Source organism: Mauremys reevesii, linkage group 5 (assembly GCF_016161935.1).
Source record: "Mauremys reevesii isolate NIE-2019 linkage group 5, ASM1616193v1, whole genome shotgun sequence".
NCBI lineage: Eukaryota > Metazoa > Chordata > Testudines > Geoemydidae > Mauremys > Mauremys reevesii.
In genome coordinates this window covers 139,415,913-139,440,644 of record NC_052627.1, presented here as the reverse complement: position 1 = coordinate 139,440,644, position 24,732 = coordinate 139,415,913, and the positions used below count along the sequence as shown (strand labels likewise).

The 24,732-nt window shown below is 46.4% G+C and overlaps 1 protein-coding gene across 9 annotated transcripts in view; it reads left to right on the top strand.

The window, feature by feature from the left end:
• Positions 1-24,732, top strand: part of DCTN1 (dynactin subunit 1) — a 130,987-nt gene that overhangs the window by 25,181 nt on the left and 81,074 nt on the right. For all 9 annotated transcript variants that reach the window (XM_039541053.1, XM_039541051.1, XM_039541060.1 and 6 more), the window contains exon 2: positions 12,133-12,381. In XM_039541053.1, the coding sequence (XP_039396987.1) occupies positions 12,133-12,381 (249 nt within the window). The remainder of the gene's footprint in view (positions 1-12,132; positions 12,382-24,732) is intronic.

Sequence of the window (24,732 nt, the reverse complement as noted above, 5' to 3'; positions counted from 1 at the left end):
AAAGGACTGTCCTTCATTGTTCGAAAGTCTGTAGATCTATTACAATGGCTACCTCAGTCTGCTTGCAGCATGTCAGTCACTGGCAGAAGGGGAATGCCCTGCCTCTGAAGTCCCTCCGGCTTCCCCACTCTCCCCTGCTGCAGGGAAACTCCAGTCTTTATTCCGCGTTTCTGACTGACCGTTCAGCCCATAACGAGTTGTCCAATTCCCAGCTGCATCCCAGGGCTGTGTTTGCCCTTTGGGATTTGTCCCTGAGATGTTTGCAGCAGCTGGTTCCCGCTCGGGTGAGAAAAGCCAGAGGCTGAAAGATGAGGGGGGAACAAGAGACAGACCCTTGGAGAGTCTCAAGGCGAGTGACCAGCTCTGGAGGAAGAAAGCATTCCCCTCCCTCAGCCCAGGCCCTGGCGGGTCACTCTGCCCTCTGCCCCTAGGCAGGAAAGGAGACACATCGTACTGGAAAAGACCTGGCTGTGGGGCAAGCGCCCCCATCTCAGTTTGGGGGGTGGGGGTTAGGCCAGAGGGGCAGCATGCCAGATGGAAAATTACACTGAGCCCCTATGGCTCGCACCAACAGATGGCAGAGCTCAGCTGCCTCCTCCTTCTCCGCCTCCCATTGGGCCATGGGTAGAGAGCACCGGCCACCTCATGGGCACGCCAGAGGTGAGTAAGGGCCAGCTCCCCCTCCAGCTGCCATCTCTGTAACAGGGCTCCCTGCTGATAGCCCAGGCACCCCATGGAAAAAACCAGCCAGCTGGCCCAGCTAGTCCTCATGCAATAGAGAGGAGCAGAGCTTCTGGGAAGTCCATTCTTGAACCCTACCTTCCTTGAGAGACCCAGAAAGGGGCCCGTGTTGGGGAGGGAAAAGAATAAACCCATCCTCCTTTGAGAACAGGGTGATCACTGAGAGCTCAGAGACCTGAGCCCAGTTCATCCCCTCACTTTTTTCCAAAGCAGGTTCATTGGGACAAACTCCCAAGGGGGAAGTAAAATCAGTACTTGCTTCTCCTTCTAACCTTCATGGAGTGCAGCATGGTGGATCAATGCAGAAAGACCAGGCGATAGGAAAAAGATCTTGGAGTCATCGTGGATAGTTCTCTGAAGACGTCCACGCAGTGTGCAGAGGCGGTCAAAAAAGCAAACAGGATGTTAGGAATCATTAAAAAGGGGATAGAAAATAAGATGGAGAGTATCTTATTGTCCTTATATAAATCGATGGTACGCCCACATCTTGAATATTGCGTACAGATGTAGTCTCCTCATCTCAAAAAAGCTATACTGGCACTAGAAAAGGTTCAGAGAAGGGCAACTAAAATGATTAGGGGTTTGGCGAGGGTCCCATACGAGGAAAGATTAAAGAGGCTAGGACTCTTCAGCTTGGAAAAGAGGAGACTAAGGGGGGATATGATAGAGGTCTATAAAATCATGAATGATGTGGAGAAAGTGGATAAGGAAAAGTTATTTACTTATTCCCATAATACAAGAACTAGGGGTCACCAAATGAAATTAATAGGCAGCAGGTTTAAAACAAATAAAAGGAAGTAGTTCTTCACACAGTGCACAGTCAACCTGTGGAACTCCTTACCTGAGGAGGTTGTGAAGGCTGGACTATAACAGGGTTTAAAAGAGAATTAGATAAATTCATGGAGGTTAAGTCCATAAATGGCTGTTAGCCAGGATGGGTAAGGAATGGTGTCCCTAGCCTCTGTTCGTCAGAGGGTGGAGATGGATGGCAGGAGAGAGATCACTTGATCATTGTCCTTTGGGTTCACTCCCTCTGGGACACCTGGCATTGGCCATTGTCGGCAGACAGGATACTGGGCTAGATGGACCTTTGGTCTGACCCAGTATAGCCATTCTTATGTTCTTATTATAGACGTGCTGATTCATGTGTGTACATACATAAGGAGAATTCTTCTGCCTTTGGAGAGGGGAGCCAGCACTCCAAATCAGAGTTAGGGGGTTATATATATATATATATATATATATATATATATATATATATATATATATATATATATATTATAACTATGTTCTATTAAAAATAACAAAATAGAGGACAAACCCTTTCTGTTCAGAATTCTGAGTACTGTGAAGGTCTGCTGAGAAAGTCTGCAGTCACCTTGGACAAGCAGTAGCTGTGCATCCCTTCTGGTGTTCCCTTAGAAGTTGTAATAGACGGAGAGGGATTTCCTGCCACACCTAGAAGACTGGAGAGTATTGGGCTGTTGCTGTGGGTTGCCATATCCTAACATCTGGGCTGTTCCCAGCAGCTGTTGCGGGTCACCAGCACTTCCTTTCCCCCCAGCACCTGGCTATGGGGTGAAGAAGGGGGCAGCAGCCTAGTTATAGATGAACAAGCCCCTTGGCCCATCCTTTACCTCTTTCTAGCCCCTGGCCTCCATTTCACAAAGGCAGACACTTTCTCGGTGTGCACCTGTACAAATCCAACCTGGAGTCTCTCCCCCAGGTAAATATCCAACATGGGCAGTTCTTTTACCTGCAAGTGGCCTCCTCCCAGGCCACCAAGTACAGGCAGGTATCGTTTAAGCCCCCTCCTTTGGGCATAGATGTGGTTCTGGCCCTGGAAATCAGACGCTCGGGCAGATCAGTTCCTAGCTTTCTTACGGATACAGTGGCGAGCTCTATGGTAAGCTGAGGCTATTCTGAGTCATGAGAAAAGTGAACTTGCAATCCTGGCTCCTGCCAGGTGCTACAGAAAGGAATACAGATTGTGTGGCAAGGGGAAGCCATCCCTGAACTACAACAGGAGAAAATACCTCTTTGAATGGTAGCTCAAACAAGTGCAGGTTGCTGTGGCAAGGTCAGCGGCTGCTCTGTTACTTCAGAGCTCTGACTCCGAACCAGCCCTGTCTGCAGGTAGACACAGATCGGCGCCAGGCTCTCTTATTTTGGGAGTAAATTGCTCCCTGCAGCTTTGGTTAAAGTGAGGTCCCTGGAGAGTAGCCAGAGGCAGTGATCCGTAGTACTGTGCAAGAATCGCAGGGACAGCTTTGTCCCATTCCTGTTCTCAAGAAACCCCTGGAAATTCCAGGGCATGAATGAAACCGTGCAGCACCGATTTCTGATCAGCTGGGTTTGAAGTAGGGAGCTTTCTCAGATGAGACCAGTATTCAGGCAGCAATTCAGATATTTCGGAAGACGGCGCGGGGGGTGAGAAGGCAAATTCTGATCCAGGACCCCCTTTTGGTCCCCACTTGTCTCCACCCTCTCGTAGGGACTTTGGGTCTCCCTCGGCAAGAGAGTCTCCCCTCTTGTCAGCACGGTGCATGGGCTGGTGCCACCAAGAGGCGAGTTGTCAGTGGACCCCCCTGTGCTCTGCTGTACAGGAAGAGATGTCCCGGGTGTCCGGTTACAACACTGTTGGCCCAGCCACCCCTCTATCAGGAGCCCAAGTTGAGTTGCGACCCCCATGTGCCAGGTCACATCATCATTCACTGAAACTTGGTCTTGATGCCCAGCTGTGGAGGAGGTGGGGTGGCCTGGTCACATGGAGTGGTGTTGTAACCACACAGCTGGAGCGATGCTCTGGCAGGAGCTGTACTGGTGTGGTACAGGAACGCTGCTTAAAAGTGGTTGGGCATGGCCCCCCGGCTCTGCAGCCAATGGAACTAGGAGCAGGTGCAAAAATCTTGGTGTCCGCGTCATCATCTCCCCTCTCCCCAGTTGGTGCCACTGCTATTGTACTTGTAGTTCAGACAAGTAGTCCTCACTCCTGTCGAAGCATTTGATCCCAAGGTAAATTGGAGAAATAATATCCCTAATCATCAAAATATGCTCCTTAAGAGCACTGCCGATCATAGCGCAGAGAAGTTGCGTCTTTTACACTGAGATCTGCTAGGTGGTCACATGGCCATCAATGCCCAAATTCACCCTGACTTTACATATTGGCCGACCAGTCTTTAGCCAGTGTCATTTTTTTTGGCAGAAGCATTCTCCACACCTTAGTGGCCAGGAGAAGATGGAGGACGTGTAACATACCTCATTTTGGATGTGCATATTTAAAGGATGATAGTGAGGACATGCTCCTGTGAAAATCCCATTGTAGCAGATCTGTGAACCTTAGCACAATGAGAATAGGAGGTATCTGTGCTTACCTGAAAATGTCCTTTCACTGAGCAGTGAAGTGCAAAGGTATGGCCCAGCCTGGAGACGAGATTGTCATTCAGAACTTAGATGGAAATTAACACGCAAAGATTTGGGTTTGGGTAGTTAGGGGTTATTTCCCATGCTCTGCAATAGGGGAAATTGTACGTTTTCCACTTGTACTTAGCACAATATGTAATTTAAGAAAGTGCAATTGAATTATCCTGGCTGTGGAAGTTGTTTCAATTGGTGGAAACTTAAGGGAGTGGGTCACTCCCCTGTTGCCAGTGACTGATGGCTCTGGTTCTGCCCCGAAGCTGCAAGCTGGTTGACATAGGCATTGTAATGAATCTGTGAGCCTTTGGTAAGCAGCTCCACTTTCCTTGTTAGATCAGCCAGGCCATCTTCTGGAGCTTTGCATAATGAGAACTGACCATTTAGTTCAGCTTCTTGCTTCCTAACTTTTATCCCGCTCCTAGTCTGAGACAGGACTTGATCTGTCACCTTGTGTTTACCAGCTTTTCTGGCAGCTTCTTGTGAGCCTTCTGAAAGCCCAAGTTGTCCGCCCTGTTTCTTGTATCTACTGTAAAGAGTTGCCCAAGAATGCGAGCGGTTTGGAGAGGCAGTTTGCCCATGTAAAAGCCAGACTGGCTTGTCTCTTTGTTCTTGCCTGGGAACTTTACTGTCCCCAATGATTTTCTCCCCCAGCTTTACAGATAATATTCACTAGTCCAGGGACTGGCACGCAGCCCGCCAGGGTAAGCCCCCCGGTGGGCCCGGCCGGTTTGTTTACCTGCCGCGTCCGCAGGTTTGGCTGATCGCGGCTCCCACTGGCTGCGGTTTGCCGCTCCAGGCCAATGGGGGCTGCAGGAAGCGGCAGCCAGCACATCCCTCGGCCCGCGCCACTTCCCGCAGGGGCTTAGCCTGGTGGGCACGGGCCAAAGGTTGCCGATCCCTGCACTAGTCTGTAACTTCTGGGATCACACTTAGCTTCCCTTGTCTAACTGTTCTGAGTGAAAAATTCTATTTCCATGGGACTGACCAGAGACCTATTCGCAGTATCTTCCAGTGTCAGTGGGAACTAGAGAGAGGAGCTAAATGAGCTTCTGAAAAATCAGTTTTTCAGGTGTTTGCAGTCGGGAAGTTCCTGTAGGATGGATTCAGTGGGAGGCTTGTGAACTTTGCTTTGCAGAAAACCTTGTTGCAGCCATTCCAGCGTAGCAGGTTTGGGGTGTTACAGCTGTCTGTCAGCGTTTCAGAAGCTCTGGGGGGGCAGGAGTTTGGCTAGGCTGCTGGGGCCGGAGCTCACCAGTTTTGGTAAACAGTGCCAGTTGTAAAGTTCCCTTTTTAAAAGGAACCTTTGGCATATACCTGGAGTAATGGGCTGCATTGGTCAGGGTGGCATCCTGGAAATTTCCATTGTGAGACGTTCTGGCTGTGTCCAAACTGATGACAATAGGTTTGTAAATTTAAAATAGGCTTTTTTGAGCTCCAGTTTGCAAACCTGACATGTCTGGGCACTCCTGGCAGCGTGGGCATGCCATCAAGATTAACAGGTTTCTAATCTACTTTCTTACTAGTTTGACAATGAAACTTCGCTGTGTGAACTGATTAAAAAAAAATAAAGGCACATCTGGTACCTCCATAAACTGTGAAACTCTTTTCTTTAGTATCTCTTTTCCCCCGGTTTAATTTTATGTTTTCTCTTCCCTCATTTGGTGCTGATGACACTTGCATGAATGATGTGGGTGTCTTGGGTTATTAATCACGTGAGGTGCCACGTACCCCTAGGACACCAATGGACAGCTGTGATAATAATTATAGCAACCAACTATTGACTTCCAATGAGAAATAAACTAAGAAACTGACACACTATTTTCATGCAAGTTAGTTTAATGCACTTGCATTAATACGGAATGAGAAATGAAGCAAATTAAGGCAAAACTCTTCCTAGATGCCATTTTATTAATTCAAAACTTAATAGCAAATACCATTCAGTTCAGATGTGAGGGAGAGTACATCCTCAGTGTACTTCCAGAACCCTCTTGGTCCTGTCATTGGGATGGGTCAGCCTGTTCCTTGTTATCTGTGTGGAGTGTACGAGTATGCGAATGTTCTGATCTCTGGTGTCCAGTACCTTTTAGGTACGTCACTTTTCGCAGCATCAGCCCTCTCCTTGCCAGCTTCTGTGAGCAGGGCCTGCCTCTGGCTCACAGCTTAACTTTGCTTTATGTTAGCAAAGTCTTGACCATTCCTTTAGTTCAGGCCTCAGGCCTCATACCGGGCCTCTGATGAGGGTTTATATCTCAGGGCCTCCTCTTACTACAGAGGAGAAACTATTAGCTCAACCAGTTCACCTGTCCATCAGTTGACGTGGCCTGGATGATTTAATAGGTTTACTGCTAGGCTAGAGAATGTACTGCATCTGCATACAACAGTACGTCTGGTAACCTTGTAGAAAAGATGGTATTCATGGAAGTGGCTTCCAAAACTACAGAGAGAGACTGTTTACATAAATCCCTTTCTGTCCACTGCATCTAGAGTCTCTCTCCCTCACAGATGATTTTAGAGAGATGTTTGTTTTATGGTTCGCAGGAAACTGTTTTCAATAAAGTTATACCAGTTTAAAAGTACCTTCAGGGACTTTACATGTATGACTAGATATGTAGCAAAGAAAAGTAAAGTCTTCCTTTCCTTAGCAGTGAAGGTTGTGGAAGTTGGTGAGAAAAAGACTGATGAAAGGCACAGCAGGAATGTCCTGGCTTGTCTGTTAGCTTTCTGTACACTAAACTGGATTCAGGTAATTGTAATGGATTTTGGTCTGGTAATGTATATAAGAAAGGGCCACAGTTTTTCCTTTTATAACATTACAGAAAATAATTCTGTTCTGCAAATGTATTCTTCCTGTATCTTATTTGTGTGTAAGAATAATCAGGAACACAGAACATTCCAGAGACTCTTAACTCTCTTCTAATCTGGTCATTGGGTTTCTCCAGTTGCTTAGATGCAGCGCTAAGGTACTCGGCTACATGGCGATGAGCACTGTATAAAAAGCTAGCTAGATACAGACCTTTATGAAATCTTACAAGTTCTTCTCCAGTAAAATATGTGGAATTCATTTCTTGCTACTGCATTATCTGGTTGGTTTGCTGCAATCTCAGGAGGAGCTTATTCAGCTTGGGGAAAAGGCCCTTTCTTTCTCTTGGTTGAGTGCTCTCTCTTCAACTGAAAAGAAGGGAAGTGAATGTCTAAATGGGTTTGAAGTGAGATGCTCTGAAATTTCCAATCCGATCAATAAGGGTGTTTGCCTGCGTTGAGTGTAGCATGGTGCTTGCTGCTAATTCTTAAAGCAGCATGTTGATCGGAAAAGGTGATTTTCAAAGGATAAAAAAATTGGGCATGTGCTTTCTCTCCACACACCCCCTCTTTGTAAGAACGGGCATACTGAGTCCATCCAGCCCAGGATCCTGTCTGCCGACACTGGCCAGTGCCAGGTGCCCCAGAGGGAGTGAACAGAACAGGGAATCATCAAGTGATCCAGCCCCTGTCGCCCATTCCCAGCTTCTGGCAAACACAGGGTAGGGACACCATCCCTGCCCTTCCTAGCTAATAGCCATTGATGGACCTATCCTCCATGAACTTATCTAGGTCATTTTTGAACTCTGTTATAGTCTTGGCCTTCACAACATCCTCTGGCAAGGAGTTCCCCAGGTTGACTGTGCGCTGTGTGAAGAAATACTTCCTTTGGTTTGTTTTAAACCTGCTGCCCATTCATTTAATTTGGTGACCTCTAGTTCTTGTGTTATGAGAAGGAGTAAATAACACTTCCTGATTTACTTTCTCCACACCAGTCATGATTTTATAGACCTCTATTATGGTCCCCCTTAGTTGTCTCTTTTCCAAGCTGAAAAGTCCCAGTCTTATTAATCTCTCCTGATATGGAAGTCGTTCCAAACCTCTAATAATTTTTGTTGCCCTTTTCTGAACCTTTTCCTATTCCAATAGATCTTTTTTGAGGCAACCACATCTGCATGCAGTGTTCAAGATGTGGGTGTACCATGGATTTATATAGAGGCAATATGATATTTTCTGTCCTATTACTTATCCCTTTCTTAACGATTCCCAACATTCGGTTTGGTTTTTTTGACGTCCGCTGCATCTGGAGTGGATGATTTCAGAGAACTATCCACAATGACTCCAAGATCTTTCTTGAGTGGTAACATCCAATTTAGACCCCATCATTTTATATGTACAGTTGGGATTATGTTTTCCAATTTGCGTTACTTTGCATTTATCAACATTGAATTTCATCTGCCATTTTGCTGCCCAGTTTATGATGTGGAAAGCAGGGCTAGAAGGCTTTTGTGTGATTTTTACGAGACTCTTCTTTTTTTTCCCATTAAAAGCTCGGGTCTCTTCTACCCTGGAAGAGTCTCTGGTGGTCAGAGAGCTATTATAACATAGATAGTGACTGGGATTGGCTGTTTAATCTGATGGTTTAAAACTCTCTTGTTTTTGTTAATACCTGCTTTACTCCAATGCCTAATGAATGCTTTGGAGAAAGGGTATCTGTTCAAGATTAAACACTCCCACCCTTTCAGTTAAGTTTTTGGGAGCTCACAATAAATATCTGAGATACTCACAGATTCCTCCAGCAAACCCAGACTTGACATTCATGATCTTGCTAATGTAAAAGGAAGTAAAAACACTTGTTTTAACATCAACTATTTAGGTCATCTTTATACATAATAAAATAGTTTTAGGGGAAAGGAATTAAAACCCTTTGCAGGTCACCTTTTAAACTACCTTGAGTACCGTAACTTCCTGCTCTCTTGCCTCCATGACTCTCACGTTGTCCCACTTGAATGCATCCAGAACAATGCAGGCGTTATATACCTTGCCCTCATTCCAGCCACATCTGGCCTTTCTTCATATTCCTTCACTGGCTTTCATCTGCTTGATTCTTTGGTGGTGTCCGGCTTGGCTGTTCCCTTCACTCTTGCTAAGTTGGATAATTGTCTTGTTCAGGTCCTCCTCATGCACTTATCTCCACACCTTCCCTCTGTCCTTGTGTTTGGAATGCCCCTCCTGAGAACATGCTTTTATCCAGGAGGCCCACAAGTCCTAGTCCTCCCTTCAGAGACATGCTTACTAATGAAACCGCGAAGCAAAAATCTCTTCAGCCCTTCTCCCAACATCTCGCTGGAGCTGATGTGACAAGTGCTCTAGAATTCCATTCATTCATCTTGGTTTTAGCTTCTGTTCTCTACCCTTTCCAGCAGGGATCGTCCTCCTGCCTGTATAGGTAATAGAAATGGTTGGTAACAGGCTGACCTACACAGTCGATGTCCATGCTCCTATCGAGGGTTGGGACACCCTTTGTTTACGGATTTCTGTGTACCAGGGAGGGGAGTTCCAGCTGAGGTCACTGAAAGCTCATTTGTAAAATGAAAGCTCAACTTGTAAGAGAACTTATGTCTCTCATGAGGTGGTCACATGAGCTGTGAGGTCTCCAATCTGGAGAAATTAGTCATTTCAGGTCATCAATTCTATTTAACAGATTTTAGCCGAGAAAACTCTTAAAGGCTCTGGCCCTGACAGCCTGGCCCGGGGTGGGCAAACTTTTTGGCCTTAGGGCCACATTGGGGAATAGAAATTGTATGGTGGGCTATGAATGCTCACAAAATTGGGGTGGAGATGCAGGAAGGGGTGAGGGCTCTGGGATGGGGCTGGGGATGAGGAGTTTGGAGTGTAGGAGGGTGCTCTGGGCTGGGAATTGAGGGGTTTGGAGAGCGGGAGGGGAATCAGGGCTGGGGCAGGGGGTTGGGGCGTGGGGAGAGGCTCAGGAATGCAGACTCAGAGTGGCGCTTACCTCAAGCGGCTCCCGGAAGCAGTGGCATGTCCCTTCTCCAGTTCCTATGCATGGTGTGGCCCCCGACCCTCGAAGCAGGACCACGCGGCTGCTTCTGGAAGCCTTGTGGTGCGGCCCCCGACCCGGCTGGAGCCCCGGAGCAGGGCAAGCCCCAGACCCCGCTCACGGGCTGGCTTAAAATGGCTCGCGGGCCATAGTTTGCCCACCCCTGGCCTGGCCCATTGGCAAGATGACTGACTACGAATTGGGTTTAGGAATCTGTCTGTTTCATCAGATCAGGGCCATGGTATAATGTTTACAAATCAGGCATGGTGGTTAATACTGTCTGTACAGCTTCATGATCTGGAAGAAAACTCCGGTTGCTGGGCCAAGCTGGAGCCTAACCTGGGGTTTGCTGTTTCTGTAACAGAAGGTCACATTGCTAGAATAAGGAATGGAAGTATAAATATTGTGGTGTTTGCATAAGGAGCCCCAAAACTCAGCCTAGCCATTGGTTGAGCTGCAAGTATATTTCTTTACACTAGAAGATGGATCCAACTTCCTGTGGACTTATCTGGTTAAATAATATTTGCTTCTTCAGTCAAATAAAATAATATCTTGCCGGTTACCAGAGCTACTGGAAGACAAATGAGGCTGAGGCATTTTCTGTTTATGATCGGTTCCCTTTCTTCCCACATCAGTTTCTTTCTTTTTTACGAACATTTTTCTTCAGAACCCCTGTATGCTAAGGATTCCTTGAAGTGGTGTGTAAGTGTTTATATTATGGAGTCTTTCTGATAGCAGTTAGCTGTGTAAAGCTTTAGACTCCTTTTTGTCCTGGACACAGTATGAGTGCCTGGAGAGGCCAGTGAAATGTGACAGCAACATTATTGTCTAGGCAGGTGGTATTAATAGAGATGGAACTCTGCTTTTCAGTGAGTGACATCTCGCCCAACAGTAGAACGGAGGGGGCCCACAGCCCCTGGAAAAGTAAATTGAAAATGGAGGCATGTGCTTCACAGTTACATTAACACGTGTGTAGGAATCTGAGTGTGTAAAACACTTCATTTATGGAATTGCTTACACCCTGGCCTTATTCTCTGCACCAGAAGTGAATCTTGGAATGCATTTCGTTGTACCTAGGCAGAAGATACAGGTTTGAGATGACAACTTAAAAATGCAGTAGTGCACATTAGACTTTAGCAAGCATGGATGGGTGATTAGGAGGATATACTGAATGTCTTGAAAACATAATGAGAGTTTAATGTCTGTATTTTCTGATTAACTGCGTAGTGCCTGATTTGAAGCTCTAGTAAAGCTGTGAATGGGTGCTCCTGGCCCAGAGGTTGTCTCCTAAATCCACGCAGATAGGCTGCTAGGTCTCAAATATCAGACATGGACCAGCCGTGTCTCTTTGAGGAGAGGTAGGAAAGCATGATGCTGTGGAAGAGGAGGGTTCACAAACCCAACAGCCCTGGTTATAGGGGCCTCTAATGCTAGAGGCTAGGGATGCTGCAGGGAGATAGTCATGAATACCCACTTGCATCCGAAGAAGTGGGTATTCACCCACGAAAGCTCATGCTGCAAAACGTCTGTTAGTCTATAAGGTGCCACAGGATTCTTTGTTGCTCTTCTGAGACAGTGATCCTGTGCTTTCCACACTGGAAGATGATCTGTGACCGTCTGTCACAGTGTCAGATGTATATGGTGACTTGCTAAAGGGCTGCTGCTTCATATTGCTCTTTCCCAAAGCCACTGAATGGGTCTTCCCAAAATATATACTGTATATGTGCTTAGGGTGTGTATTCAAAACTAATAGGAGCAGTAATTAATATTTCAGAGGCTTTGCTGGTGTGCGTGATTTTAATGCTTGTGGCAGCCCCAAGGTGAGAGGGCATCTATTATGTTTGCTTCTGAAAATAACAAATTGTAGAAATGACTCTCATGATGACTGGCCTACTTTGCTCAAAACCTTTTCTTCCACCTCATCTGACTCCAGGCGAAATCCTAAAATGGAAGACGCACGCTGCCCTCACGTAGGTCACATCAAACATGGTGGTTGTTTTCGGCTGAACTGAGAAAGAGATTTCAGTCTCCTAAATAGTGAGAGAAATACAGTTGATAGTAACTTCAGATGTTCACTTGCTGACATTTTTATTCTCCTGCTGTTCCTCTAGGTGCCAAGTACCGGAACCAGGATGAGTGTGGAAGCTAGTGGCAAGCCCTTGAAAGTGGGCTCCAGAGTGGAAGTCATCGGAAAGGGATACCGTGGTACAGTGGCATATGTTGGAGCCACGTTGTTCGCCACGGGAAAGTGGGTTGGAGTCATCTTGGATGAAGCGAAGGGCAAGAACGATGGAACTGTGCAGGGCAGGAAGTATTTCACCTGTGAAGAGAACCATGGCATCTTTGTGCGACAGTCACAGGTATGTTTTTCCTCTGGGCAGCGTGGTCTGGTCTGTGCCTGCCAGACTGCTGCTACTGAGTTGTCAGCCTAATGAGGGGGATTTTAAACTAGGTTAAAAGGGGATAGGTCACAAAAGCTCACAGGTCAGTATAGACTAGATAAGTGACCTGAACAGAAGGCTAGATGTTGTGGGGGACATGGAAAAATGCAATAGGGTCAAAGGAGAAATCAGAGGGAATCCATGGGGGGATTTGCTCAACATCCTAGCTGTCTGTTCAAGGAATATGGGGAGTAAACAGGAAGAACTAGAAGTATTGGTCCACAAACTAACGTATGACTTACCCCACCCAGTCTGTGATGGCAGTTAAGTCTTATGACTGAAATACTGGTATAGAGGGGTAAAGCTTGTTCAGGCAGGTAAAAAGGGAGCAGGTGTTGTACACCAAGAATATATACACTTGTTCTGAGATCCAGATGGACGTGGCAGGCAGACCAGTTGAGAGTCTGTGGGTAAAGATAAAAGGGGTAAAAACTAGGGGTGATGTCATGGTAGGGGTCTACTATCGACCACCAAGGCAGGAAAAGAAGATAAACGAGGCATTCCTAGAACAAATAACAGAAATATGCAAAAGACAAGACCTGATAGGAGTGAGGGATTTTAACTACCCATCATCTGTTGGAAAAGTAATATGGCAAAACACAACATATCCAATAAGTTATTGAAATGCATCTGGGACAACTTTTTGTTCTAAGGCAGTGGAAGATGTAACCAAGGGGACAGCCATTTTAGACTTGATTCTTACCTACAGGGAGGAATTGATAGCAAATCTCCCGCTGGAAGGCAGTTTTGGGTGAAAGTGATCCTAAAATGATAGATTTCGTGTTTCATTGGAAAGGAAGAAGTGAAAGCAGCAGAATAAGGACAGTGGGCTTCAACAAAGCAGATTTTAACAAACTCAGAGAACTGGTAGCTAAGGTCCTGTGGGGAATAAAATCTAAGGGAAAAAGGAGTTCAGGAGACCTGGCAGTTTCTCAAGACGACGTTATTAAAGACACAACTGCAATCTATTCTCATGTGAAGGAAAGATAGGAAGAATAGTAAGAGGCCAATATGGCTCCATCAGGAGCTCTTTAATGACCTGACAATCAAAAAAGAATATTACTAAAAGTGGAAACATGGGCTGATTGTTGATAGCAAGAATAGCACAAGCTTGTAACACACAAAATGAGATACACCTAGCAAGGGACAAAAAATGCAATAGGAAGAGGATCTTTAAATACAATAGAAGTGAGAGACAGACGAAGGAAAGTGTATGTCCTCTACTTAGCAGGAAGATGAGCCAATAACTGATGATATCAAGAAAGCGGAAGGGTTTAATGCCCATTTTGTTTCAGGCTTCACTGGAAAGGTTAATGGTGACCAGAGACTCAACACAAATAATATTCACAACCAGGAGAAGGAATGCAAACCAAAAAAAGAAAAGAACATGTTAAAGAATATTTGGTTAAGTTAGATATTTTCAAGTTGGGGAGGCCTGATGAAATTCATCCTAGAGTACTAGCTGAAGCAATCTCAGAACCACTAGCAATTCTCTTTGGGAACTGCTGGAGGACAGGTGGGGCCCCAGAAAACTGGAGAAGGGCAGACATAGTACCTGCCTTTAAAAGGAGGAACAAAGGACCTGAGGAATTATAGACCAGTCACCCTAACTTTGATACCTGGAAAGATACTGGAACAAATGATTAAACAATCTGTTTGTAAGCACCTAGAGGATAATAGGGAGATAAGGAATAGCCAGCATGGATTTGCCAAGAACAAATCATGCCAAACCAATCTAATTTCCTTCTTTGACAGTGTTACTGGCCTAGTAGATTGGGGTGAGCGAAGCAATAGATGGTGATGTATCTTGATTTTAGTGAGGCTTCTGACACATTCTCATAAGCAAACTGGTCTAGATGGAATGACTCTAAGGTGGATGTCACATTCTGGGGTGTGATATAGACCAGTGAGGGATTATCACTTGCCCTGTAACTGCCTTTAAAGTGCTTTGCTGCTATAGCTCCCTTGTTTGGCTGCGTCCACTGTGCACTGAGTGTCTGTGTGATAAACCACCCTGGGCCAGCAGCTCCGACTGGAGCAGCCTGCTTGTTACATCAGAGCCACATTCTGGCCTCGACCAGCTTTGGTTACACCTGGAACATGCCCCAACGCCCCCCGTCATTTCCCCCAAACCGTGTGCTCTGCAATGTCCAGCCCTTTCCTGGACCATTCCAAGCAATAAGGTTCATGTGCTCCTCTGAAGAGACAAAGTGCCCAGCTTTTCGCTTCAGCTGGAGTCAGGCTATCACCTCAATTCAAAGACAGCACTGGGTTGTTTAGATTAAATTAAAACAAGTTTATTAACAAAAGGAGAGAGAACTGTGAGCGAGTTAAAGTATAAAGGAGAGTGAGAAATGGCTACAAGCAAATAAAAGAGAAAAACTCTTTCTAGAGACTAAGACTTAACAATACTACAGTCTTGGTTCAAGGTCAGATTCTCACCACACTACCTGCCAGCAAGATGGCTGACCACCCCCTTGGCCAGGATGCCCCCTAAAGTCCAAAGTGCTCCATTCCATTGTCGTCTTGGGTGAAAGATAATTTGGGGTCTCTGCCCCTTGTATAGTCCAGTGAACCTTTGAAATAGATTTTTCTGATGGTTACCCCCCAAAGTAAAGTTCATTCAAGCTGTGAGAAAGATGACATGGAGTCTTGTGGTGAAGGAAGTTTCATGCTGGTTTCTTCCACTGCTGGTGTTTGCCAAAATGCAGATTGATCTGTTCCGCCAATCTCCTCGCACTGCTGTGATGCTGAGTAGTTATCTTCTTCCCTTGTTAGCTTGATGGTTCTGTTTACCTTCTATGTAAATGAATTCCCATTGTTTCTTAATGTACCTTGGAAGTACCTTCAAGGTGGCAGAGCCATATTCCTTTGGCTAGGGAGGGGTAACTTCAGCCCTGCTTGGCAGACACACTTTAAGGACATAATTCCCAACATATTTGTAATTTTGCATTTGTCCTCCATACATATACCCCACAATAATGTTAATGATCAGTATGTTGTTAGCTTTCTATTGCTATCCTACATGACGCCTTTTAGATGCAGGTTATGGTATTCATGAGGTGGGGTTCACTGAACCGGTTCGGCATCCAGAACTCTCTGCAGAGAGCCCTTTTCCCTCTTTCATTGGGAGGCTGCTACGGTCACAGAAAGCCCATGCTCAGAGTAGTTATCAATGGTTCACTGTCAAACAGGGAGCTCTCATCTAGTGGGGTCCCGCAGGGATCAGGCCTGTGTCTGGTGGTATTCAATGTTTTCATTAATGATTTGGATAATAGAGTGGAGAGTATGCTTATAAAATTTGCAGATGAGACCAAGCTGAGAGGTGTTGTGAGCTCTTTGTAGGAGAGGATTAGAGTTCAAAACAACCTTGTCAAAATGGAGTATTGGTCTGAAATCAACAAGATGAAATTCAATAAAAATAAGTGCAAAATACTGCCCTTAGGAAACAAAAATCAAATGCACAGCTACAAAATGGGGAATAACATCTAGATGATAGTACTGTTGGGAGGGGTCTCGGGGTTGTAGTGGATCACAAATTGAATATGAGTCGTCAGTGTCCTGCGGTTGTGAAAAGGTTAAGATCAGTCTGGGATGTATTAAGAGCAGTTTTGTATGTAAGATGGGGAGGTAATTATCATGCTCTGTTCAGCACTGGTGAGGCCTTAACTGGAGCACTGTGTCCAGTATCGGGCGCCACACTTAAGGAACGATGTGGACAAATTGGAGAGAGTCCAGAGGAGAGCAACAAAAATAAGAACAGGTTTAGAAAACCTGACCTACAAGGAAAGGTTAAAAAATCTAGGCATGTTTGGTCTTGAGAAAAGAAGACTAAAGGGGACCTGCTAACAGTCTTCAAATATGTTAAGGGCTGTTATAAAGAGGATGGTGATCAGCTGTTCTCTATGTCCACTGGAGGCAGGACCAGAAGTAACGGGCTTAATCTGCAGCCAGGGAGATGTAAGTTAAATTTAGAAAAAACGTTCTAACTCTAAGGGTAGAACAAGCCTCTGGAACAGGCTTCCAAAGGAGTTTGTGGAATCCCGGTCATTGGAGAAAGCACCTGCCAGGGATGGTCCAAGTTCACTTGGTCCTAGCTCAGGACAGTGGGCTGGACTTTATGCTTTCTCGAGGCCCCTTCCGCCCTACATAGCTGTGGTTCTATGTATGCAGCACCCGGATCAAAAAGGGGTCTTGGTTAAAGGTGAAAAATTGAGACATTCCACACCCACTCATGGGAGTGAATTTCCTTCACTCCAGGGAGAGTGGCAGTGCCGGGACTCCTGTCCCTCAGTCACTTAAGGAGTGAAGGCTGGGCAGCTCAAAATTCTGAGTCCCCTTCAGAAAGGGGGGCCTATTAGCTATACCATTCGATGCATTTTCATTCTGTCAGCAATCTTTCCTCTGCGGATTACTGGAGGGGTGTCTCAACAGGTTAAGGTGATGGGATCATGAAATGATGCTGAACTGCACCAAGAGTTCCGTGTTCTTCATGAAGCAGAGAATGGCGTTACCACCACCAAATCCACAGTGTGGGGAGCTGCATTTCTCGCACTCCCAGGAGTGTTGGTATGTCTACACTGCAATGAAGGACTGTGGTTCCGAGTCTCCGAGCCCAGGTCAGTTGGCTCAGGCTGCAGGGGCTGAAGATAACAGTGTAGATGTTTGAGCTGGAGCCTGGGCTCTGAAACTCGACAAGGGGGTGGGTCTCGTAGCTCGGGATGTAGCTAGAGGCCAAATGTCTACACTGCTATTTTTAGCTCTGCAGCCCGAGCCCCGTGAGCCTGAGTCAATTGAGCTGGGCTCTGAAAGTTGGTGCCACAGGCTTTTCTTTGCAGTGTGGGCATACCCTAACTGCCTGTAGCAAGGAAAACTTGGGAGTGGAGGCTGGGCAGGTACCTTCAAGTGAAGCAGGAAATTACATCATTTTAAATTGAATGAGGAATTAACTCTATGTGACGGGTTCTCCCGGGGTGCTACCTGGAACTGGGGTGCCACTGAGCCCACTAGACCCACCAGCCTGGGCTCCCCTTACACGGTACTGCTGTGACAGGCCCACAAGCCCCCTCCAGCACACATACAAGTAGGGACACACCCAGCTTCGCACGGATGCTGAGATCAGCTCTGCATGGGAAGTCTCAGCTAAGGCACCTCCCAGTTGCTAAGGCACGAACCCACCTCCCCACCCCCGGAGTGTAAACCCAAAATGATACCGTCTTGCGCTGCACAGAGAACGGTACAGCGTAAGCTCGTGAAAGTCGCCCCCTCATTCAGTGTGGAGGAAGATGTGCAACACCTTTCTGCCCCCGGTTATGATTTCCACACCCTGGTTTTAGACAAAAACAAGTTATTAACTACGAAACATGGACTGTACGTCATTATAAGGGATAGCAAACAGATCAAAGCAGATTACCTAGAAAATAAACAAAAATGCAATCTGAACTTAATATACTAAAGAGATTGGATATGAGTAGCAAATTCTCACCCTAAATGTTGTTTTAGGCAGTTTGCAGAGATTCTTGAGAGGAAGCTGCACTTGCTTGCAGCTTAAAACTCCAGGTATTGCTTTCACAGGCTAGAAATCCCTCTAGTCTGAATTCAGCCCTTCTCCCCCAGGCCGGTCTTTGTTCCTCAGGTGTTTCCAGCAGTTTCTTTGGCCGGGACTTAGTGAAGAACCTAGATGATGTCACTCCCCTTCCTTAAATAGCTTTTGTATACGGCGGGCACCCTTTGTCTCCAACTTTACTTCCCCTGCCTTTCAGGGGAAAACCCTGGTATTCCAAGATGGAGTCCAGTACCGGGTGACTTGGTCACATGTCCCTGTAGGGACACAGCAGCCATGACTTGGAGGCTGTTTGCTGCGTCCTCAGGAAGGCTCCCCAGTGGGAGATTAGCATCTTCTAAGCCCTATTGTTTTCCCTAATGGCCCTTCCCAGCCAGCCATCTAGACTGATTGCATTCTGTCTAGTGGGTGTTCCCCAGGTGTAAACACATTTGCAACAGATGCATAGACAATATTCCTAACTTCAGATACCAAAATGATACATGCATACAAATAGGATAATCATATTCAGTGAATCAGAACCTTTTCAATGACATAGCACATGACCTCTCTTGCATAAAATACATGATAGCTATGCCATAATCCTATCACAATAATATCTCTCTGAAGAACGTGGGGCGTAGTGTCACTCTAAACATGTATGGATAGTAACTTGGATTTAACTTTTAATATGAAATTAGTATTAGTGTTATCGTAGTGCCTGGGAGCCCGAGTCGTGAACCGAGACCCTGTTGTCCTAGGCAACGTGCAAACACCGTTTTCATCCGTTCACCTTTAATGGTCCCTTTGTGCAGGTTTCCAATGGAATGGCCAGCCCACTGCATCCAAGCAGCGCAAAGTCTCTGTAGTCCCACCGTGACAGAGTGGCGGGGTTAGAGCTGGCTAACCAGTCCAGCCGTTGTCTGACTCCTTGCCTCCAAGTGTCCTCCAGGACAAAACTAAAAGTTGTTGTTCCTCACTTCCAGTTTGTGGCCCTGTGGTCGCTAAGGGTGGTGTGCTGAGTGACAGCTTGTTTCTGTCCTCCATCCCCAGCCGTGGGAGTCTCAGCAGATGCCCCGGATTGGGCTGACCCACGTCCAAAACGTGATGGTCTGTTGTTGATGGAATACATGGGAAGCCAAGCTGCAAGTAAATGGTCTGGAAGTAGGAGCCATCAGGTGGGTTCTGAAGTCCTTTCTGACACTGATTAAAAGGGTTGTTGGTCCAGTACTGACAGACAACATCACAGCAATGTTCAATATCATCAAGCAAGGAGATGCCCACTCCCAGCCATTTTGCTGGCCCTCTGGACTGGTACCTGGTCTGTCAGGTGTGTCCCTTAGCTCACTCAGCTGGGAAAGCTTATGCTCAAATACATTTGTTAGTCTCTAAGGTGCCACAAGTACTCTTGTTCTTTCAGCTGGGAAAGAGAATGTGCTAGCTTACAAGAAAAGTTTCAGGGTACAGGACCAGGATGAGTGATTGCTTAAGCAGATGTTAGTAGAGGTATTCAAGAAATGTGACAGTCCATTGGTAGATCCTTTCACACCAACCAGCAATGCAAAGTGTGTTGAATCCAGAGCAGAAATGGATGCGTACTCAATCACCAGTGCAACGAATCAGGAAAAAGATCTTGGTGTCATTGTGGATAGTTCTCTGAAGATGTCCATGCAGTGTGCAGAGGTGGTCAAAAAAGCAAACAGGATGTTAGAAATCATTAAAAAGGGGATAGAGAATAAGAAGGAGAATATATTATTGCCCTTATATAAATCGATGGTACGCCTACATCTCGAATACTGCGTACTCCTCATCTCAATGTGGTCTCCTCATCTCAAAAAAAGATATACTGGCACTAGAAAAGGTTCAGAGAAGGGCAACTAAAATGATTAGGCGTTTGGAGAGGGTCCCATATGAGGAGAGATTAAAGAGGCTAGGACTCTTCAGCTTGGAAAAGAGGAGACTAAGGGGGGATAGGATAGAGGTCTATAAAATCATGAGTGATGTAGAGAAAGTAAATATGGGAACAAGTAAATAACTTTTCCTTAATACAAGAACTAGGGGCCACCAAATGACATTAATGGGCAGCAGGTTTAAAACAAATAAAAGGAAGTTCTTCACACAGCGCACAGTCAAGTTGTGGAACTCCTTACCTGAGGAGGTTGTGAAGGCTGGACTATAACAGGGTTTAAAAGAGAAGTAGATAAATTCATGGAGGTTAAGTCCATTAATGGCTATTAGCCAGGATGGGCAAGGAATGGTGTCCCTAGCCTCTGTTCGTCAGAGGGTGGAGATGGATGGCAGGAGAGAGATCACTTGATCATTACCTGTTAGGTTCACTCCCTCTGGGACACCTGGCATTGGCCACTGTCAGCAGACAGGATACTGGGCTAGATGGATCTTTGGTCTGACCCAGTACGGCCGTTCTTATGTTCTTATTCCTGTTAGACTGGAGCAAAGGGCTAAGTTATGCCAAGCTGTTGGTTAGAAGAGATGCAGACAAGGCTCAGGTCAGACTGGTGGCCCTGTCTTGCACAGTCAGTATTGATACACTCTTCCCTGGGACTTTGCACGGGAGTCCCTGTATCATTTACTAGTGTCACCAATTCTCTTGAGTCAGAAGTCCTCTCATGCTTCATCCCGCTCGGCAGTTGTTCCATCTAATGATTTGGATCCCAGAGACCATTACTGGCCTGGGCTGGCCTGTTTTGTGGGAGTTCAACAAATTCTGCTATGTTCCAGGGAAGTGTCTCTTAAAATGTTCTTCCTGGAAGTGGAAGGGACTTATCCCGAGCAGCAGATAGCTATCTGTAGCTGTGCTTTTGCCTGTCTTTCCTCTTGGATTATTTGTTGTACACTCTTTCAGTCTCTCCTCCTCTTCTGGCAAGGTGCACCAGCTGTCCTTTTTAAAGGAGTTACTATTCAGTACCCGCAGTGCATCGCTTCTGCCCAGGCCCACCTGTGGGCTATACGGGGCAGGGACACATCCTGCTACTGCGCAGAGGCAGCGCACTTGTGTTACAGAGGCTGGCGAGTAACCTCTCTTTCCTCAGCTTTAAATCATGAGGCAGGTTTGACTTTGCCTCGGCGCACCATTGCCTCTACAAGCGGAACGCTGAAGCAGCCGCAAGGACTTGCTTTAGAGGGGCAAATCCAGCATGGCAGCCACGAGCTGGGGAGGGTGAACTCCAAATCCATGAGAGTTTTAACATGTCTGCTCCGTATGATAGGAGCATGCTGCTTAATAACTTCTTGGCCTGTTCTTAGAGTCTTACCCTGTAAGAGTGTTCACGTCTCTTTTTATCAAGCTCCTTTCTGTGGAGCACAGCTCCCCTTCACTGACTGGCTCCAGCCTGAGAGCTCAGAAAGAAAGCAGAGGAGGAGAATCAATCTGTAATAATGAATAGAAACAGCTTTGGAGAGAGAGGTGCCCACTGCTGTTCAGTCCTTTCCTCATCCAGCAGTTAGATGGTTAAGAACATTGATAGTTTTGTGTTTGTCTTGCTTTTGGGGAGTGTGGGGGGTGGGGGTTGGCACAAACGGGGGCTATCTGAGAGTCTGGGTGGCTGAACATCTTGTTCCCTGTTTTCTGTAATGAAATTTTTTCTGATGCTGCTAGGGAGCCCCGCTCGGTTGCTATAGCAATGTTGTCAGCTGGAGTGGGAGGTTGCTGCAGGTTAGGTCTCTTGTCGTGTAAAGAGAAGATGCAAGCACATTGTGGGGTTAGGAGTGTTGCTATGCTGTGTATGCTGCTTTCTCTCAGTTACTTGTTCTGTGCACTGGTCAGAGTGCGTAAGCAAGGGATCACACCTATCGTTAGGATTCCTGTTTTCAGTTGAAACCAAAAGCAACCACTAAAACACCAGTGTTAATTTTTTGAAGAATCAGTTAAAAAAAAATCAAAAAACGACAAGGTTCTTTTAGAGGCACTTGCAACAGAATTCATGTCCTGCTCATGTTCTTGGCTATAAATGAAACTGTTGTTTCACCCCCATACTTCGTCTCTAGGTCACCCTCAAAAGCCACTGCCACATCGCTACTGTGTGGTTACGTGCAATGTGGGACTGTGGGATGTTAACAATAAATGAGGCTCTCCTGAGCAGCGTTCTAACTTTGTGATTTATTTTTTTTTTTGCTAATAAAACAGATTTTTAATCAAATTGATGCAACCAAAGTCCTGTTAAACCCATAAAAACTATTTCTTGGAAATACAAGGCCCAAATAGAAGCAGCAAAGAATCCTGTGGCACCTTATAGACTAACAGACGTTTTGCAGCATGAGCTTTCGTGGGTGAATACCCACTTCTTCGGATGCAAGCATCCGAAGAAGTGGGTATTCACCCACGAAAGCTCATGCTGCAAAACGTCTGTTAGTCTATAAGGTGCCACAGGATTCTTTGCTGCTTCTACAGAACCAGACTAACACGGCTCCCCCTCTGATACTTAAGGCCCAAATAAACTTTCCCCACTCTCCCCTCCAAAAAACAAACCACCCAAACCCTACCCCCTTGCAAATGAGTGCAAATAGAAACTGCATCCATAAAACACAGCAGTAGTCTTTTAACTTGTTTGTGGAGCGTTAGCTTCAAAAACAGACTGTTCATAAAAACAAATCTCCGAGATCTTAAATACACCAGGCAGTAAGTGTCTTGGAGCTGATAAATCCCTTTAGGAAAAACAAACTCTATGGTAGAGGTGTGGTGATGTAGAAAACCTGTGAGAAAGTGCTAACCTCTTCCAGAGGCCTGGCCTGCACCTATAACGTCGGTCAATTTAGCTCTGTAGCTCAGGGTGTGAAATAGTCACACTCCGGAGAGACCTAGTTAAATCCGTCTAAGCTCCAGTGTAGACACCATTCGGCCAGTGGAAGAATCTACCATTGACCAAGCTACGGCCTCCCAAGCGAGTGGGTTTACTATAGGAGTGGAAGCCCATCGCTATAGCAAGTGTCTACACTCCAGCACGGCTACAGCTGTGCCTCTGTGGTGCCTGTAGCGTAGATACACGCAGAGAGAGTGAGCCCGTATCAGGCCTCGGCACAAGGCTGCTCTGCTGATCCCCAGCACCAGGCCAAGCTGGTATAAAGTCTCTCCTATGGCTTGTGCACTCTAACGATGCCTTTGCTTGTCCAGAAGGCAGTAGGTATAAAAAACAAACCATGGAGGCTGGAGCAGTGATAAAGCAGCATGCTGCAGCTTCCACCTGGATGCCAGGGGTTTGTCCCTCTGCATGAACGAGGCGACCAGGAATTTCTGGGCTCCCTGCTCCGTGATTTTTCCAGGGACAGAGGTTGAGACTGACCGGTCTGTAGTTTCCTGGATTCTCCTTCTTCCCTTTTTTAAAGGTGGGCACTAGATTTTCCTTTTTCCAATTATCTGGGACCTCCCCCGATCATCACAAGTTTTCAAAGATAATGGCCAATGGCTCTGCAATCACATCAGCCAACTCCCTCTGAAGCCTCGGATGCATTAGATCCGGCCCCATGGACTTGTGCATGTCCAGCTTTTCTAAATAGTCCTTAACCTGTTCTTTCACCACGGAGGGCTGCTCACTGTGCTGCCCAGTGCAGCCGTCTGGGAGCTGATCTTGTCTGTGCAGACCGAGGCAAAAAAAGCATTGAGTACTTCAGCTTTTTCCACATCATCTGTCACTAGGTTGCCACCCCCATTCAGTACGGGTCTCACACTTCCCCGTCCGTCATCTTGTTGCTAACCTACCTGTAGAAACCCTTCTTGTTACCCTCCACATCCCTTACTAGCTGCAACTCCAAGTGTGATTACACTATGATTACCCTTCCTGATTACACCCCTGCAAGCTCAAGCAATATTTTTAAACTTCTCCCTAGTTATTTGTCCAAATTTCCACTTCTTGTAAGCTTCCTTTTTGTGTTTAAGCTCACCAAAGATTTCTCTGTTAAACCAAGCTGGTCGTCTGCCATATTTGCTATCCTTTCTGTACATCAGGATGGTTTGTTCCTGCGCCCTCAACAAGGCTTCTTTAAAATACAGCCAGCTCTCCTGGACTCCTTTCCCCCTCATATTAGCCTCCCAGGGGATCCTGCCCAGCAGTTCCCTAGGGAGTCAGTCTGCTTTTCTGAAGTCCAGGGTCCATATTCTGCTGCTCTCCTTTCTTCCTTTTGCCAGGATCCTGAACTCGACCATTTCATGGTCACTGCTGCCCAGGTTGCCACCCACTTCTAATTCCCCTACTAACTCTTCCCTGTTTGGGAGCAGCAGGTCAAGAGGAGCACGGCCCCTAGTTGGTTCCTCCAGCACTTGCAACAGGAAGTTGTCCCCAACACTCTCAGAAAACTTCCTGGATTGTCTGTTCACTGCTGTATTGCTCTCCCAGCAGATGTCAGGGTGATGAAGTCCCCCATAAGAACCAGGACCTGTGATCTGGAAACTTCTGTTAGGTGTCCAAAGAAAATCTCGTCTGCCTCCTCCTCCTGGTCTGGTGGTCTATAGCAGACGCCCACCACAACATCACCCTTGTTGCTCTCGCCTCTAAACTTAACCCAAGGACTCTCAACAGGCTTTTCTCCGGTTTCATACGGGAGCTCTGAGCAATCATACTGCTCCCTTTCATACAGTGCAACTCCCCCACCTTTTCTGCCTTGCCTGTCCTTCCTGAACAGTTTATACCCATCCTTGACAGTGCTCCAGTCATGTGAGTTACCCCACCAAGTCTCTGTTGTTCCAGTCACATCATAGTTCCTTGACTGTGCCAGGA